Source organism: Rhamphochromis sp. 'chilingali' (genome assembly GCF_963969265.1).
Source record: "Rhamphochromis sp. 'chilingali' genome assembly, chromosome: 2".
Taxonomy (NCBI): domain Eukaryota; kingdom Metazoa; phylum Chordata; class Actinopteri; order Cichliformes; family Cichlidae; genus Rhamphochromis; species Rhamphochromis sp. 'chilingali'.
In genome coordinates this window covers 39,733,922-39,750,878 of record NC_137930.1, presented here as the reverse complement: position 1 = coordinate 39,750,878, position 16,957 = coordinate 39,733,922, and the positions used below count along the sequence as shown (strand labels likewise).

The 16,957-nt window shown below is 41.4% G+C and overlaps 1 protein-coding gene across 1 annotated transcript; it reads right to left on the bottom strand.

Annotated features, from left to right (window-relative positions):
- Positions 1 to 764: 764 nt before the first annotated feature.
- On the bottom strand, positions 765 to 16,743 carry wdr36 (WD repeat domain 36). The gene is made up of 22 exons (XM_080875470.1): positions 16,445 to 16,743; positions 15,613 to 15,640; positions 15,415 to 15,515; positions 14,972 to 15,089; positions 14,747 to 14,879; positions 14,011 to 14,065; positions 13,785 to 13,917; positions 13,518 to 13,693; positions 4,991 to 5,111; positions 4,772 to 4,837; positions 4,406 to 4,495; positions 4,182 to 4,324; positions 3,978 to 4,095; positions 3,295 to 3,460; positions 3,085 to 3,193; positions 2,924 to 3,003; positions 2,728 to 2,835; positions 2,374 to 2,605; positions 1,799 to 1,918; positions 1,607 to 1,688; positions 1,061 to 1,248; positions 765 to 963 (listed from the first exon to the last, which is right to left on the bottom strand). The coding sequence occupies exons 1-22, from the start codon at positions 16,589 to 16,591 to the stop codon at positions 814 to 816; spliced, it is 2,664 nt and encodes an 887-aa protein (XP_080731596.1). The 5' UTR covers positions 16,592 to 16,743; the 3' UTR covers positions 765 to 813.
- Positions 16,744 to 16,957: the final 214 nt, after the last annotated feature.

The window sequence follows — 16,957 nt, the reverse complement described above, 5'->3', positions numbered from 1 at the left end:
TTATGTTTTCGGGCGATCGTGGCTCAAGAGTTGGCAGTTTATCTTGTAATTGGAAGGTTGCCGGTTCGAGCCCCGGCTCCAACAGTCTCAGTCGTTGTGTCCTTGGGCAAGACACTTGACCCGTTGCCTACTGGTGGTGGTCAGAGGGCCCGGTGGCGCTAGTGTCCGGCAGCCTCGCCTGTCAGTGCACCCGAGGGCAGCTGTGGCTACAATGTAGCTTACCATCACTAGTGTGTGAATGTGTGTGTGAATGGGTGGATGACTGGATGTGTAAAGCGCTTTGGGGTCCTTAGGGACTAAGTAAAGCGCTATACAAATACAGGCCATTTACCATTTTTATTTTATTCTATTATTACATACTATTTGCAATAGGAGATGATACCATCCCATAATCCACAGAAATGTTCATGAGACAGACTCAGATCACAAAGATGTTCATTAATGGTGTTTTTTATTTCCTGAAAGGCTGATGAACCCACAACTGAACTCTGAATGTCACGTTTATAAAAACTGCTCAAACATCTCAGTAAAAACATTTGAGTGAAGTAAGGTATGCATTTTGTAGTCCAATTTCTGGATATTGTAGTTTTTATAAGGCAGACATCCACTGTGTAGTTCAAACACCAAACCTCTCATTTATTCTCCTTTAGCTTGAGATGTTGCCATTGAGATCATGCATTAGGAAAGTGATGAAGAAAAGCATATCAGCACTGAAATCTTTCATTAAGAAGATTCATTGAATGGTTGAAATAAAAACACAGAAGAAGAATCCAAAACAAATTTATTAGAATACAAAAAGTGTATGTATGTGTGTCACAGCAGGGCGCTCTTTGCGTATGAAAGCAGACATAACGATTGGTCAAATGATGCTTGTAGCTCCGCCCAACCTTTCTCCAACCGGGACAAGAGGTGGTTCAAAGCTTCCATGGCGGTGGCGTCCTGTGATAAAGAGCGAAGATGGAGCTAAAAAAAACAAAACAAAAAAAGTTAGCAGGAAATCGTGAAGAGACTTCCACAATAAAAGATGGCACAGTTGACGAGTGTGTTCTGATTGGCTAACCTTTAGGAAGAGCGCCAGGTAAGCGTGGGCTAGGTCAAAGTCCCGCCCACTGGCCAACATGCTGTCAATCATCTGAATGAACACTAGCAGGAGCTCTCTGGCTCCACCCCCCTCTGGAGCCAGAGAGTTGAGCTCAACAGAGAGCGCTGCTGGCCCACAATCCTTCAGGAGACGCAGCGGCTGATCAACTGCAGAGAGAGTATTGATCTCTGATCAGAACTCAGGTTTGTGTTTCAAACTTTGATGAAAACCATCTATTTATACTCTGATAAAATACAAAAGTATGATGTTACGGGCAATATCAGATATGGACTAAAGACCACAAAAACGTCTTAATCAATCACTGGATAATTGATTCAGTTACTGTCATTACAGACTCTCCTCAGGTATAAAAAAATTAAGCTGTTTTCTTTCTTTATCGTTAATTTTGTTTTTCTGTCAGCTCAGTAAGCAGCTTTTATTTTGAAATTCTGATTAAATACCAGCTTTAGATTTTAGTATTAAAAAATAAAAGCACGAAGGTGAGCCAATCCTGTCCCAACTCACATGATCCCGTGGTCAGAGCTGACTCCAGAGTGCAGATGAACTCTGACCTCTGAGAGAGCACGCCCCAGTTCAGCACCTTAGACTGAGACACAGGAAACACGACTTTATTTACGCATGATTAAAGTGCACATCCTCAGTTTGGACTAAAACATACTCAGGTCCCGATGTGAGCGGGTCCCAGGCATATGTTACCTGTGTTTCGTGCTCGGTTTGTGTTTGTGTCGCAAATCGAGGCGTGAGTCCGGGAACTGTCGGCAGGAAGAAGGGAGCAGCAGCTGGAGCAGCAGGGGCCGCCACGGGTTTATTCCTTTTCTACAAACACCAAATCACACAGGTGAGAGGTTGTTACATGATCAGTACTCAATCCTTAGAGACCATCAGCTGATTTGTGATCATGTAAAGAATTAATCTGTTCATGAGCTGACTCATCACACTCCCAGGTGAAGCTGGTATGTGGAAGAATCAACAGTATGTGCTGCAGGGAGGTTTTAAAAAGAAGCAGACTGAACATGAAAAAAACAAAACATAAATATTTGATTTAATAAATACAAAGATGGGACTGGGAATCAATCACAGTCAGGTTTGTTCCTTTTTCACAGGATTATGATGTTGTTTTTATTTTTGGCAACAACCCAAGTGAAAAAGTGATCATTTCACTTCACGTTTTAACTGCTATCACTGGTTCTTTTGTCCTCCCCACTAAAATGATTTTGAAATCAAGGACCACAGCTGCTCACAGTGTTCCTAATAAAGTGACAGTTCCTCACCTTGATTTCATCGAGGTGCAGCAGACTCTTCCACCGAGACTCTGGCAGCAGAGACAAAGTTACAAGCTCCACCCCCAGTTGTTCAGCTGACTGATAGACATCCTCCTCCTCCTCAGAATTCACCTCCTGTTCTGTCTCCTCCACCGTGACGCCTGGTAAAGTCTCCACAACTGGTTGGTAGTCAGCTGGGAGGGGGCGGAGCCCCACAGGCCCACACAGGCTCTTATTAGTCCTAAAGGAGGACAACTGCACTGAGACTGGCTGATAATGGACTTTCATATGACCAATTTTGAATAAGAAAAAAAGCCCCTGATTGGTTGCTGTAGCAAAGGCTGCATTGTGATTAGTACATACCAGAGGTAGAGGCCCAGACTGTCAACGTGAGCTGTTGCAAGGAAGTCACCTGTCGGGGACAAGGACACGCTCACTGGCGCCGTGGCAACCAGGAAACAGTCGACTAGACTGAGGATAGAAGAAAATGATGGATCTGATGATCAGCTAATGTCTCTGATTAGTTGTCCCAGTCACTCATTAAAATTTTCAGTCTTACCTTCCAGAGGGGAGGTCCCAGACACGGATGGTACAGTCCATTGCCACAGTAACCAGCCATCGGCCATCAGGGCTGAATGTCTGAGGAATAAAAACATTTAGCTTCCTTTTAGCATACTGTGTGACGTAGTGTATGTATGTTAACACCTTCATCCAACCCACCATGTCGTTGATGTTGCCGTGGTGACCTGCAAATTTCCTAACGACTCTTCTGGTTTCTATGTCGACAACCACCAAAGTGAAGTCATCCAGTGCTAATGCTAGCATCCCACTAACAGAGAAACAGAGTGAGCAGTGTTAGGGAATGCTAATTGTTAGCATTCACTGCAGCTAATCATGCAGTTTATTAGCATCATGCTAGCTCCTAGCTACCTTTCCCTGTGTAGCTTCATGCTAGCCGGCGCAGCGTTTAGTTTCATCTCTTCTTCCAGCTTCTTCGATTTGAAGCGCCAGAATTTCAGCAGCCAATCAGAGCCTGTGGTAAGGGTCAGCTGGTTCAGGGTATCTGTGGCGATGCCTCGCACCACACCATTGTGAGCTGGAGGAGCAAGACATCGGCGTTAACCTGTTACTACAGGGCTTTCTGAGCTTCCTGCTCGAAAATGACACCCAAGTTCACATTTTAATCCAGAAAATCATTAATCAACATATAAACATCTTCTGTGCAAAGATTTATGCTTCTGAAGCCAAAAAGTGAAAAATGACAGCACTATTAGGCGTTGTGCAATTATTGACGGAGGTCTCTGAGAGCTAATGAGCCATTGTTTACAGTGTTACATGAAGTGGGATTGGTTTGGGGCTCCATTGTTTGTGCTTAGTGGACTTTTTAGCAAATACGCAACTGCTCTTTTAATCATCGCTTGTTTTCGCTGTGTTTGGTAGTTGTAGAAATGATTTATATGAGCATTTAGCTGAGATTCTAAGATTTCTGTGTATACATGTTCATATTTGCATAAAGGGCTCGATAGCATGACAGATTAAACTGCAGTTACCGGGGGCTTTGGGTTAATAAAATGAGAAAGTGCTGCAATCACAGGAAAAAAAGGTGAACACACCTTTCTCATCGTCACCGTAGCAACCTCGATGCAGTCCGGACTGCAGGTTGTAGACGTCCACGCGGCCACAAGATGACCCAATTACAACAAAGTTACCACAGGAAGTGATGTCAACAGCCTGGGTGCAGAAACAGGAAGTCATGTGACCCTCAGAGCCATCCAGGAGAGGAGCTTAGAGAAACACAGGTTTAAAGATGCTATTACCGTAGCGATGGCACCCCTTCGTGAGCCTGGTGGTTGCAGATGGTGCGCTCCCATCGTGCACCTCTGGTAGTTCCATGTGGTTGTTGCTAGGCGATCACGATGACATGCGACGATGCCGTCCCAGTCTGACTGACGAGTGACAGCTGTGAACAGAAAAAGGACAGTGTCAGCTTTAATGGAACGTTTTCTGTATGGACTTCTGCACAGCTTGTCATAGTGCTCACAGGAGGAGAACGCTGTGATGGCAGGAAGTCGCAGTTCCTCATACGTCAGTCCTTTCTTCTTCTTCTTTTCCTTTTTTTTGTTAACAGAGCCTAAAAGAAATAAATGTAAACCACACTCAATTAAAAAAAAAGATTTTTATTAAAGCAGCAGAATTTAGTGTCCAACATGAAACTGCAGTGGGTGAAGTCAGGAGGATGTTCTTAGCCAATAAAGGAAATAGGTCGAACAGTAAGAGTTCAGTTTTCTGTGTCATCATTTTTGTGTTATTGTTATCAAGAGGCTGCCGACAGACACACTGAGTCTGAGAAAGCGACTCTAAAATGTCACATTTTTTGAACAGAGTCTGATGGGAGGGCTGAGCTTACCATGACCCAGGTTCTTGTTGAAGCGCTCGTGGACGGTGGAGAAAGACTGCAGTGTCCCATCCTGACCTGCAGGGCGGGCAAAAGCAACACAAAACATAAATATAAAGAAGTTAAAAAAATATCAGAAAATATAAACAGCGGGTTCAAAACAGGAGGACACAGAAAAAATAAAAATGGCACAATAAATAAAGAAATATGTATACTATCATCTGATCTTACCTGCACTTAGGATGTTTTTTCCGTCATTGCCATGGTGACGAATGGTGGTGGGCGGGGCGCTGTGTCCCTGACGGATCCTCAACAGTCTGGCTCCGCCTCCTTCCTGATCAAAAATCCACACCTGAGGGGGGGAAAAGGTTTTCTACTGTTTTATATTTTGTTGTAATTATTTAATTGAGAATGTTGCTTTTCATTATTTTTTTTATAATATAAGTTATTTTTTATATTTTCCTCAATGTCTGACTTTTGTTGGGAGTTTTTTTTTTGCTTTGTTTTTATTATTACTGCAGTTCTTGTTTATACTTCTTTTTTTGTTTATTGATCTCTGGTTTTAACCCTCTGGTCAAGATGCAGTGACTCAGGGTCTCATTTTCAACTTGTGTCGAATGCACAGACTTCAAACTACCGTAAATGTCGGGCTATAAGCCGCTACTTTTTGCACAAGCTTTGAACCCTGCGGCTTTTAGTCAGGTGCGGCTTTTCTATGGATTGTCCATGATTTTTGTCATATCGTAAGACGATTTGTTTTGTGTGTTCCGCTGTTGTACGGCACTACGTTGCCTGGCGGAAGGATCGGGGTTCAAGAGTGGTATGTTAGTCACATGTCCGTCCGCCAGGCAACGTAGTGCCGTACGAAGTAGCGCGAAAAACAAACTTCAAAGTAGCGCTACGCATTCAGCGGGAGGCGTGGATGATGAGCGGCGATAAACTTGCAAGTTATGCCCAAAAAGCAAGTTATGCCCAACTCCACCGGTGGATTCTGACAGCGTGGAAAAGTGTGAAAACATCCACGATCACCAACGGATTTTGAAGGGCTGGACTGCTGCATGATGGAGAGGAGGACACCGCCACGGCCCTTCTGAGGGTGTTCGACTCTGACACTGACAATGAGGATTTCTTTGGTTTTGAAAGTGACAACGAAGGAGAGAAGAAGAGTGGATGACGAAGCCATCCTGAGCCTGTTTGTATCCGACACTGGAGAAGAGGACTTTGGTGGTTTTAGTGCGCAGGAAGAAGAGAAAGATGGTGGTGAATGACTGACTTTTCTTCTTGTTAAAGCTGTGTCACTGCACCTGAGCCTAAAAGGTAGTCCGAATCTATTTTTCTGGTGTGCTGTAGGCTACTGTTATGTACTACATGTGCAAATATGTACCCATAACTTGTTTTTCAAAATATTAATAAAAGTGATGTCTCCAAACAGCCATCTCTTTCCTGACAATTCCCTTTGTGCATATTCTCTTACATATGATAAGTCAACATTGAAACACCTGCGGCTTTTGGTCAGGTGCGGCTAATGTATGTACAAAACAGGATTTTCCCCTGATTTTAGCTTGTGCGGCTAATATTTAGGTGCGCTTTGTAGTCCGGGAAATACGGTATATACCAGTTTTTAAATCGTGTTGATAGGCCACATAAAACTAGAGTTATCATAAAAAATACAAGCAATGTTTTTTTCAAACAGTGGTGTTTACAGCGGGAAGAAATGGTAATGGTTTTCTATGGACAGCGTTAGCAAACACTCTCCGCTTGGGAGTAAAAAAGAAAAAACACCCCTTCCCCGTCTATTGGTGTTAAAGTTTACCATGTCAACCAACTAACTATTTTTTGGAGTACACAATTTGTGTCCCTTCTTATTTGATGCAAAACACCTGATTGTTCCTTAAATAGTTTTAAATGGTTATTTACAACAAAAAAAACAAAAAAACAAAAACAAAAAAAAAAAAAAACACCTGAGGCCTTGGCTGCATTTTTAGTTAAATAGTACTATATAACTTTGTTTGCAAAACTTGTGCAATGTACAGTTTGTATTTGCATTTCAAGTTAAACATGTTTGTGGCTTTTACAGTAAAAATTATAACTTTTTTCTACTCGGATTTTATGTTTTTTGTCTCAATTTAGATCAACTGTGTTAATACAGTATGTCAAAATGAAAAAATAACTCTACAATCTGATACCAAACTGATACCAAACAAGGCAAGATGAACAGTTTTTAAAGGTGAAATATGGAGATAAAATGAAAAGTAGCCAAAAATGGCCAATTATACCCTGGACCCCAGAGGGTTATTCATCGTAGTCTCTGATTTTAGTTAGATTTAGTTATTATTTAGTTATATGTAGTTAATTTTAAAAGTTGTATTTTTGTTGTTTTTAAATGGAATCACTTTATTCAGGGTTCATACGCCTTTTTCAGGATCAAATTCAAGCACTTTTTAAGCACTTTCAACTAGGGCTGCTCAATTAATCGAATTTTAATCACGATTACGATCTGGGCTTTCAACGATCATTAAAAATGACTGAGCCGATTATTAGCACCTCCCTCGTGCTTTACTCTCGCGCTGCTCCGTGTGGCAAATCAAGCGCACCTCTCTGCATTTCGAACACGTGTCACAACAATTAAGAGGACCCAAGGGAAGCTCGGAAAGCTAAGCAGGGGCCCGTTCTTCGTACGTCGCTCACTACATCCAAGATCAAATGACACATCCAAGACCAAACCATCGCGCTAACCGTGAGCTCGCTAATCCGGTTCCCCGAACACACCTGCTGTTGACGATTAGTACAGCTGGACGCAGTAATGTGACATCACTGGGTGTCGTAAAAGGGGCTACGCATCGATAGTAGAAACATTGATCGGCAACCCGCTGATTGGTCGGCGAAAATGTCGAAGGGGCGTGCTCGGTATTTTCCGGCAGCAGAGCAAGAACTCATGAGTGAGGGATTTCAGGAGTTTCAGAGTTTAATTAAAACGCAAGAGAACACTGCAAAGGCTGCAAAAGCAAGGAGAGAGGGCTGGCAGAAAGTTGCTGACAAATTAAACTCGTAGGTAATTTAATAATAATAATAATAATAATAATAATAATAATAATAATGGATTGGGTTTATATAGCGCTTTCCAAGGCACCCAAAGCGCTTTACGATACCACTATTCATTCACTCCCACATTCACACACTGGTGGAGGCAGCTACGGTTGTAGCCAGGCTGCCATATCGCGCCATCGGCCCCTCTGGCCAACACCAGTAGGCGGTAGGGTAGATCTATCATATGACACTATATTGTCCAATATCATATGGCATTATATTATATTATAATATGTTATATTATATCCCCTTTCACATTAGAGCCACAACAGGACCCACAAGAACATGGGAACAAGTAAAAGTGGAATACAGGAGTATTCTACAGAATGGTAATATTTATCTCTTAGATTGCTTTTCGTCTCTTGGCAAGGTAATACTGGCCTGTAATACTCTTAGTTTGTTCATAACAGCAACCAAGAAAAGGGCAGAGGAAAAAAAGACAGGTGGTGGTCCTGCACCCCCTCGTCAACAAGTTGGTTAAGTAAATAATATCCTCACGGGAAAATCGATATCTCTCAATGAGCACACTGTCGCGCTGAGCTAAAGGATCCTGTCTATCCCGCAATATACGCTGAATTCTGAGGACTCTCCTTATCAATCTTGCACCTTCCGCAATGGGTTGGTCGCGTATACGGACAGGACATGGCTGCGACAGGCTTCCCAAATCCACCTTCGCTTTTATAGCCGTGGTCTCTCATCTTGATTACACGAAGTAATTTACAATTACTACTCTGAAATATGAATTACATCTGTAATAATCACATACATGTAATAGAATGTTAATAGTACATTTCCCTTTTTTAGGGAATGACCTGTATGTATCTGTGTGACATCAATAAAAGGATCAAGTGCTGCATTATCTTTAGTTACATTGATGTTATTTATTTATGGTGAAACAGTGGTAAAATATCGCTGTTGCTTTCGTATAAATGAAGCGGACATACCTGCGTGGCCGCGATCTAATCCTGTTTACATAAAGTAAACCTGCTCCCGAGCAGGTTTACGCTTACGGCTCTGTTGCTATGACAGCAAGTCCCGGATGAGCTTCGGGGAACCGAACGATCCAGGATCACGCGAAATCGTCAACAATCAAATCCAGCTAACTTACTTAGCGAGGTACGAAGAACGGGCCCCAGAAGTTATTTGGAGAGGAGAGTGACTGCCGTTGGTTGAAAAGAGAGGTAAAAAAAAAACTTCAGTGGTGTGGAAACATTATGGGTTCGCGGAGTCAGACGTGGATCAAGTAGACACAGTGTGTAAACTTTGCTACAGTGTCGTAGCTGCACCACAGAGCAACACTGCAAAGTTCACGAAACATAGATGTTTACATTTTTCATTTATGTTTTATATTGCAAACATTTGCACTGTTATCAGTATTTGCACACTATTTTATATTATTTTTTGACAATCTTTAAAGCCATTATTCAATACATTGTTATTGTTAAATAAATATCATCAAATAATCGAGATCTCAATTTCAGTGAAAATAATCGTGATTATCATTTTTGCCATAATCGAGCAGCCCTACTTTCAACGTCCCTTTTCAAGCACATCCCCCCACCCCCCGTAAACCCCCACCCCCAAAAAAAACAAAAAACAAAAAAAAAACAACCTCGCATCACCTCAGTAAGACCATGTGAAAATTAAAAAAATCAGGGTGAACTTAAACACCTTTGTTCACCTTTTGTTAAGACATAGGAAAAAAGCACCACACAAAAATACTGCAAAAGGAAACGGTCGCCTTATACACATAGTGTATAAACTCAAAATGCACATTTCCCTTAAAAATTAAGATGTGAAAATGTGAACGAATCAGCTTGTTTGAGATGTTCTTCTCCTGTTGAAACCCCCCCCCCAAAAAAAAGAAATAAATAAGTCTTCTCATCAGATATTGATGCTTCTTTCCTGTGTGACAGAAAATAGGAGACAGATGTTTGTTTGTTTGTTTTTTAAGTTAATTCCCAATAAAACTGTTTTATTGCTAACTACATTGCTGTCTGTATTAATGCTGAAGTCCTAAATGATCATGAATCATGATCATGATGAATTTGTGCTAATAACATCATGTACAGTCAGACAGGCATGGAGAACAGCACTGACTGGGAGGCTTTGAACAAACATAGTTCAATTCAACATATAAGACTTTAAGAATGCACAAGTATCTACTTAAAATCTATTTAATTTATCATCCATGATATTATTATGTACAGTTCCAATGTATTTTGTATCTTCCTTAAATAAACAGGCAGCCTTAAAGTATGAAATATTCATATACAAAAACACATAAATGTGTGTACTGTCTCAGTGGCTGATAGTGTCCCACAGGCCTCAGTGTGAGCTTGCAGACATTTATAATGTTTAAGTAGATTAATGTGTCGGTGCTGACGATAAACACATTTTGAATGAAAGCCGGGGGAACTTTGGTAGCACAGAAACAAGTGGCTATTCTTTGTGACCATATGGATCGGTCCCTCATATTACCATTATTTCACCCAAAGGCACCAAGTTAATACTCAAAAAAGCTGCAGCAATACACACAAATATAAACAGTACTTGGTGACAACTTTGCTTTTAGCCTTTAACCCTCTGGGGTCCATTGGCCGTTTCTGACTATTTTGATTTGGCCTCTATATTTCACCTTTAAAAACTGTTTATCCTGCCAATCTGTTATTTATTCATTTTGACATAATGTGTCAGCACAATTTATCTAAATTCAGACATAATTTAAAATACGAGTAGAAAGGGATATTTTTGACTGTAAAAACCACAGGCATGTTTAAGGAATCATTTTCATAACTTGTAATGCAAATTGAAATTGTACATTTTTTAAAAATATGCACAAGTTTTGCAAACAACAATGTCATATGGTACTATTTACCTAAAAACGCAGCCAAGGCTCAGACGTTATTCGTATAACCATTATAACTATTTACAGAACACTCAGGTGCTCTGCATCAAATAAAAAAAGCACACAAATTATTTATGCAACTCCAAAAAATAGTGTGTGTCCACTATAACACAGATGAGAACAGCACAGGGATAAACCTGCAGGTCTGACAGCAGGTGTGTCACTCAGCGTTTACACTGCAGTCTGCCTTTGGTGGCTTTAAGGCAGCAACTGTGACGTTCACTAGTAGAACTGGCACACAAAACAAAACAACAACTATACACTAACTACACAAGACAACACACTAACTTGAGACTCCAAACACGGCAAACGTCACAAATCTCTCACGTATACTCTCTCTCTCTTTTTCGCTCACTCGTGCTCTCTCACTTCTCCCTCTTCCCAAACAACCAGATGTCACATGTTGCCATATCATTTTTTGATTTGTCGACATGGTACATTTTCCACCAATAGGGAAGAAGTGTTTTTTCTTTTTTCACTCACAAGCAAAGCGTGTTTGCTAGTAGTGATGGGATTTCCGGCTCTTTTTAGAGATCCGGCTCTTTCGGTTCGGCTCACTAAAATGAGCCGGCTCTTTCGGCTCCGAACCGGCTCTTCAGGTTGTTTTGTTGCTTTAATTAATTTATTATTCACAATAATATAAAATTATGCACAAAAGGAATTACTAACGTAAAAAAAGTGGTTTTATTTATATATGTTTATATATAAATATATGCGGTGGCCCCTAGAGACAAAACACGTACAAACTCCAAAACACATTTCTAGCATGAACTGAACTTACAAAGCAGAGCTACTAGATCACTTAAATTACACAACTGAAAGCATGTGTGTATTGTTTGTGTATTTATACACAGGCACTCAAATATATTCAAATAATTAAAAAAAAAGTTCATCTACCTGTTACTATCACACACCAAATCCGGTCGTTGGTACTTGCTGGCTTGTGTAGCCACAAGATAACAAAAGCTCAACACTGCGCCCAGCATCCTGGAGCACTTCTGTTGTCTTTTGTACGTGTTTTGAGTTTTTATGTGCTTCTGAGTTTTTACGTGCTTCGGAGTTTGTACGTGTTTTGGAGTTTTTTCGTGTTTTGGAGTTTGTACGTGTTTTGGAGTTTTTTCGTGTTTTGGAGTTTTTTCGTGTTTTGGAGTTTTTTCGTGTTTTTACGTGTTTTGGAGTTTGTACATGCTTCAGAGTTCGTACGTGATTTGAAGTTTGTATGTGCTTTGTCTCTAGGGACCACTGTAAATATACTTTTATTTATTCACGCCACATAAAATGTAATAAATAAATCATATAATACAAAAATCAACTATTCACATTTCAACTTTTAACTATTTAAATTTTCAGCTGTTTCCTTTTACAAATTTAAAGTGAAAACAACACAAAACACTGCAAACCACAACACAATTAAATATAAATTAAAATATGAAAACAAAAAGAAGATGCACATTCTCTGTCATATGGGCCCGCATGAATCCGCACTTTCTGAATCCTTTATCATCTGCAACCGAAAATAGTTGTGGATGATTACTATACCTTTCTAATGTGACGTTGTTGTCCCTGGCTCTCTTTCTCTCTCTCTCCCTCTGGCTCTGTTCCTGTGCTACTGAGTGTAACTACCGCCCCTCCCCCCTCTGCCCAGCGTAAAGCACAAGGCTCGCGTGCAGAGTGAAGCGGGAAAAAAGTGCGAGAGAGAGGGTGAGAGAAAGAAAAAAAAAAACCCACGTGACGGCTCGCGATAAGGAGCCGGCTCTAGTCGTTCACGTCAAAGAACCGGCTCTAAGAGCCATTTCGTTCGCGAACGACCCATCACTATTTGCTAGCACTCTCCATAGAAAACGCCGTTTATACCGTTTCCTCCGAGAGTAAACGCCACTGTTTTATTCAAAACACATCGGTTTTACGTGGCCTATCAACACAGTTTAAACACTGGTATATAGTTTGAAGTCCGCATGTTCGACCCAAGTTGAAATGGAGACTCTGGGTCCGTCGACCCCAGAGGGTTGATCAGAAAGCCTTAAGTTAGCTAGTTATGCATCGGGCTAATGTTTAAAGCTTTCACTTGAGTAAATTAACACTGCTAACTAACGTTAGCTAAGTTCACAGCATATTCCATAATAGCGCTGCCATACTGCATCACACTCAGTTCATTTCAATCATTTCTCCAGTGAGTTTGATAGCAAAATAATAATCATAATTTTAAAAAACAGCGTGTGTAACGTACGCATACTGGAAAATTATTTACTAGAACTCACCTATCATGCGACTGTCGTTTTCCATCAAACACTCATTAAAACAGCAACCTGCAGGTATGTTAGCGCACTCATCCTCGACTGACCGAGGGAGGGGCGGGGTCACACGTTGAAACAGACGCAAGGCAGCCCAGGCGGAGAAATTTTGCTTTTACATTTTGCGACTCATTTTATTTCTCTATCTAATAAGAAAACTATTCAATCAGATAGTTGTTTGTGGTGAATGAAATACAGTTACACTTTCAAGCACTTTTAAGCACCACATCTGAAATGCAAGCATTTTCAAGGATTTCAAGCACCCGTACGAACCCTGTTTATTCTTGTAGTTTCATATTCTATTTTGTTTTTACACTTTTAGCTGTTTTAATTTTATTTGCTGTCGTGGTTTTTGTTGTTTGTTAGTGGGATTGTGTTTTTTAAATTTTTCTTTAATATTTAAAAATAAAGTTAAACATTAGAAAGTTATCAAAGGGTTTTCATAAATCTCTCTCGCTTGTTTTGTTTTTACCTTGATGGCGTTGTCGGCGCCGTTGGTAACCAATATCGGCTCTCCTTGCAGGAACGTTGCCCCAGCGATGGACGTTCTGTGGGCGTGTCTGTGCTGAGTGACGAGCTGGTGACGTTCTAAATCCCAGAATGCAATGTGGCCCTGAGGACTGCCGGACGCCACAATGGGAGGGCCGTCTGACAGACAGAGGTAAAGATACGGTGAATACGTGAAGAGAGACGGAGCCAATGGCAGCGAGCGCCATGGGCATGACATCATCACGTGTACCTGTTCTGAAAGAGAGCGATGTGATTGGTCCCCAGTCCTGCGTGAAGCTCATCAATGTCTCGTCCAGTCGGATGTTGTGAATAATGATGCGACCTGTTGCGGTGCCAACACCAACCACATCCACCGCAGGACTCTGGAAAGTTAAGTGTTCATTTACAAATCTTTCAAAATAAAAGAATCAGGTGTGTATTTACTTCCAACAATAAAAGTCTGTGAAGTTCCTGACCTGCTGCAGAACTGTGACTCCTGCTGACCAGCCAGCAAACGTGAAGAGCAGCTTACTGAGGATCAAACAACTTTATTAACACCTCATCACTTTAACATTAACACTGACGCAGGAATATGGATACACATGTAGCTTACAGTATTAACATCAACAATTTAAATATTTATTTAAAACACATGTACGTGTGTCACTTTTTATAAAAGAATAAAAAACGTTTAAGATTTTAAAATAATTTATTTTTGACAGCATGCTGCAGCAGAAGATACTTTTGTAAGAGACTAAGGCCCACAAGCTGAGACAGTCGAGGCTCCTTTGAACATGCTGATGGTAGTTGTGTCAGAATCAGAATCAGAATCAGAAAGGGGTTTATTGCCAAATGTTGAGCAGGTTTACAACATCAGGAAATTGCTGCGGTGCTTCAGTGCAAACATAGTGTCATAAGTTGCGCTTAAATAGACATGAAAAAAATAAAAGTAAGAATAAGAAGTAAAAGTGCTACGTAGAAAGATATATACATGAGATATATACATGAGAATAAGAATTAAGAGTGCTACGTAGAAGATATATACATGAGTGCAGGTGGTGATCAGTGCCAAACATGTCATTGGTGTTTGTATGCACGTTTTACACAGCGACCATCACAGAGACATGGAAGGAAACCTAAAATCAGACAGAATCTCGGGGGATTTCTGAATGTGTTTCTGTCAGTGTTCAGAGTCGAGCGCTACACCCTCACCTGGTCTTGATGTTCCAGAGCTGCAGTGCACCCTGGGAGCTCCCCAGGAGCACCTTGTTCAGGTAGGTGCTCGGGTGCATCATGGCTGATACGTCAAAGGTTGATGGGTCAAAGTGCAGCCTCAGGTACACCTCTGAGAGGCAGAGAGAGTGAGGCATGATGGGTAAGAGCACATGTATGCTACAGCAGGTGAGTGCAGGGCAAGCCACACCACTTCAGACTCACCCCCACTCTGGACATCCCACACGATGACATCACCGCCGCTGTCAGCAGAGATCAGCTGATCACCCAGAGGCAGCAGCAGGCGCACTTCCTGTTCATGACCGTTGTAATGCATCACCACCTGTACGGAGAGCAAACTACTGGTTCATTTTTATTTTCTGCTTGTTTTTATTATTTTATTTTATTATTTAATTTAAATTTATCTGACCATAAAGAAAAAAATTATTCAAATAGAAATAAAACAGATTTTTTAATTAGTTATTTAAATAACATTTAATATTTTGTTTTCTAATTTGAATTTCAGAAAAGCAAAAGCACCAAATATTATAAAGATTTTTATTATTTTTATGTTTGAAAATTAAATAATTTGTTTAACTAAAAAAAAGTAGTCAGAATTTAAAATTAAGAAAAAAAAAGATGATAATGTTTGGTTACAGTTTTGGTACCTCTTTGTTCCTGGCAAAGGCGCTGATGAGCCGTCCGGTGGCGGCGAACACCAACATCCTGTCGGCTGCCAAACAGGTGATTTCATCTGGTAGGCTGTTACCTGGACAACAACATCACAATTTCATTACAGTACATCACAACAGAGCAGCCAATCAGAGAGAAATAAAATAAAATAAAATAAAAATCTAAGTACTCACTGACAGCAGCGATCCCCAACCTGTTCACCTGCAGGAGACCAATACAGATCATCAATAATCAACAGATATCAGCCACAGCATTCAGGTTATTTTCAGAGTAACAGGCGCTCAGGATGGACTCCACACAGGAAACTGATCAGAAATCCGCAAATTAAACAATACTCCTGATGGTATCAATAAAACCTTCATCGCTGATCCTCTTTGTATGTCTCAGTCATAACAAGATTATCATATCACTGAAGGATAACTCTTTACAAACTACCCTGATTAAACCTGGGTCTTAAAATGTGTTCAGGCTGCAGGTGCACTTTAAAAAACCTACCAGCAATCCACCAATCAGAGCATAGATCAGTAATGAGTATAAACAGAGGGAGCTCAGACGCTCAGATGAGGATCAACATCTTCTGATGAACATGGTTATGAAGCTAATTTAATACCAAGCTGGTTTCTTGAACATGCCAGTGCATTCACGGCACTCTAGTAAGCTCCAGAGTCACCAGATCTTAATCCCTCTCAGCACCTTTGGGACGTGCTGAGACATCTGTATCATGGATGCAGCTGACACATCTGCAGCAGCTGAGTGATGACATCATGTCAACATGGACCAAAATATTTTAAAGCCCAAAGGAGGCCCAACCCGGTACCAGCAAAGTGCGCCTAATAAAGTGGGCGGTGAGTGGACATAACGTCATAACCTAAAGTAAAGCCACCGTAACCCCGTGTGTGTTTATAAGCGGTTATAAAGTCTCGGCCTTTCCCCGTCCTGCAGGCGGTCTTAGTCAGGTTTACACTGAGTGTGAGACTGTGTGTGAGCACGTGCGGCTGTTCTTACGTTGAACGTGTGGAAGCTCCGGCCGACCGCCGTCACCACATAGGACTCCCGGTGCTTCAAGTGGTACCGGAGCGCGTGCGGCACGTGGTTGGAATAAAGTCCCAGGACCCGGAAACCGGAGAACAAAGAGCTGCCGCCGGCCGGCATGTCCGTTCACCGGAGAACAGCACACCTAAGAGAGCACCGAACAGACAGGGAGACACAGGTAAACAGCAGGCACCGCGAGGAGCCGCAGAGAAAACACACACGAAGGAGCCACGAGGAATCAAGTCCGGCAGGAAACACATCCCGCCGGCTCAGCAAGGTTCCGCTTCGGCTCAGTGCCGCCACCTGCTGGACGGAAACAGGACAGAACCGTGAGCGCAGAGTCGGAACAGGATGAGAAATAAAACTTTGCAATATTCTGCCTGGTTTTCCTGGTTTTATGCCGAAGGAGCTCGAACTGTGAAGGAGCTTCAGATTTAAACAATACAGAAAAGAGTTCTCTGCATAATGTGATGATCTTACATTAGA

Bases quoted from the DNA above. Each gene is read 5' to 3' on its own strand.
- wdr36 (XM_080875470.1), bottom strand. From the start codon at position 16,591: ATGCCGGCCGGCGGCAGCTCTTTGTTCTCCGGTTTCCGGGTCCTGGGA. The intron at 4,496-4,771 runs GTAAGCTCAGCC...TATTTCTTTTAG, and splicing joins CAACAAGAACCTGGGTCATG to GCTCTGTTAACAAAAAAAAG. The intron at 1,689-1,798 runs GTAACATATGCC...CCTGTGTCTCAG, and splicing joins AAACCGAGCACGAAACACAG to TCTAAGGTGCTGAACTGGGG.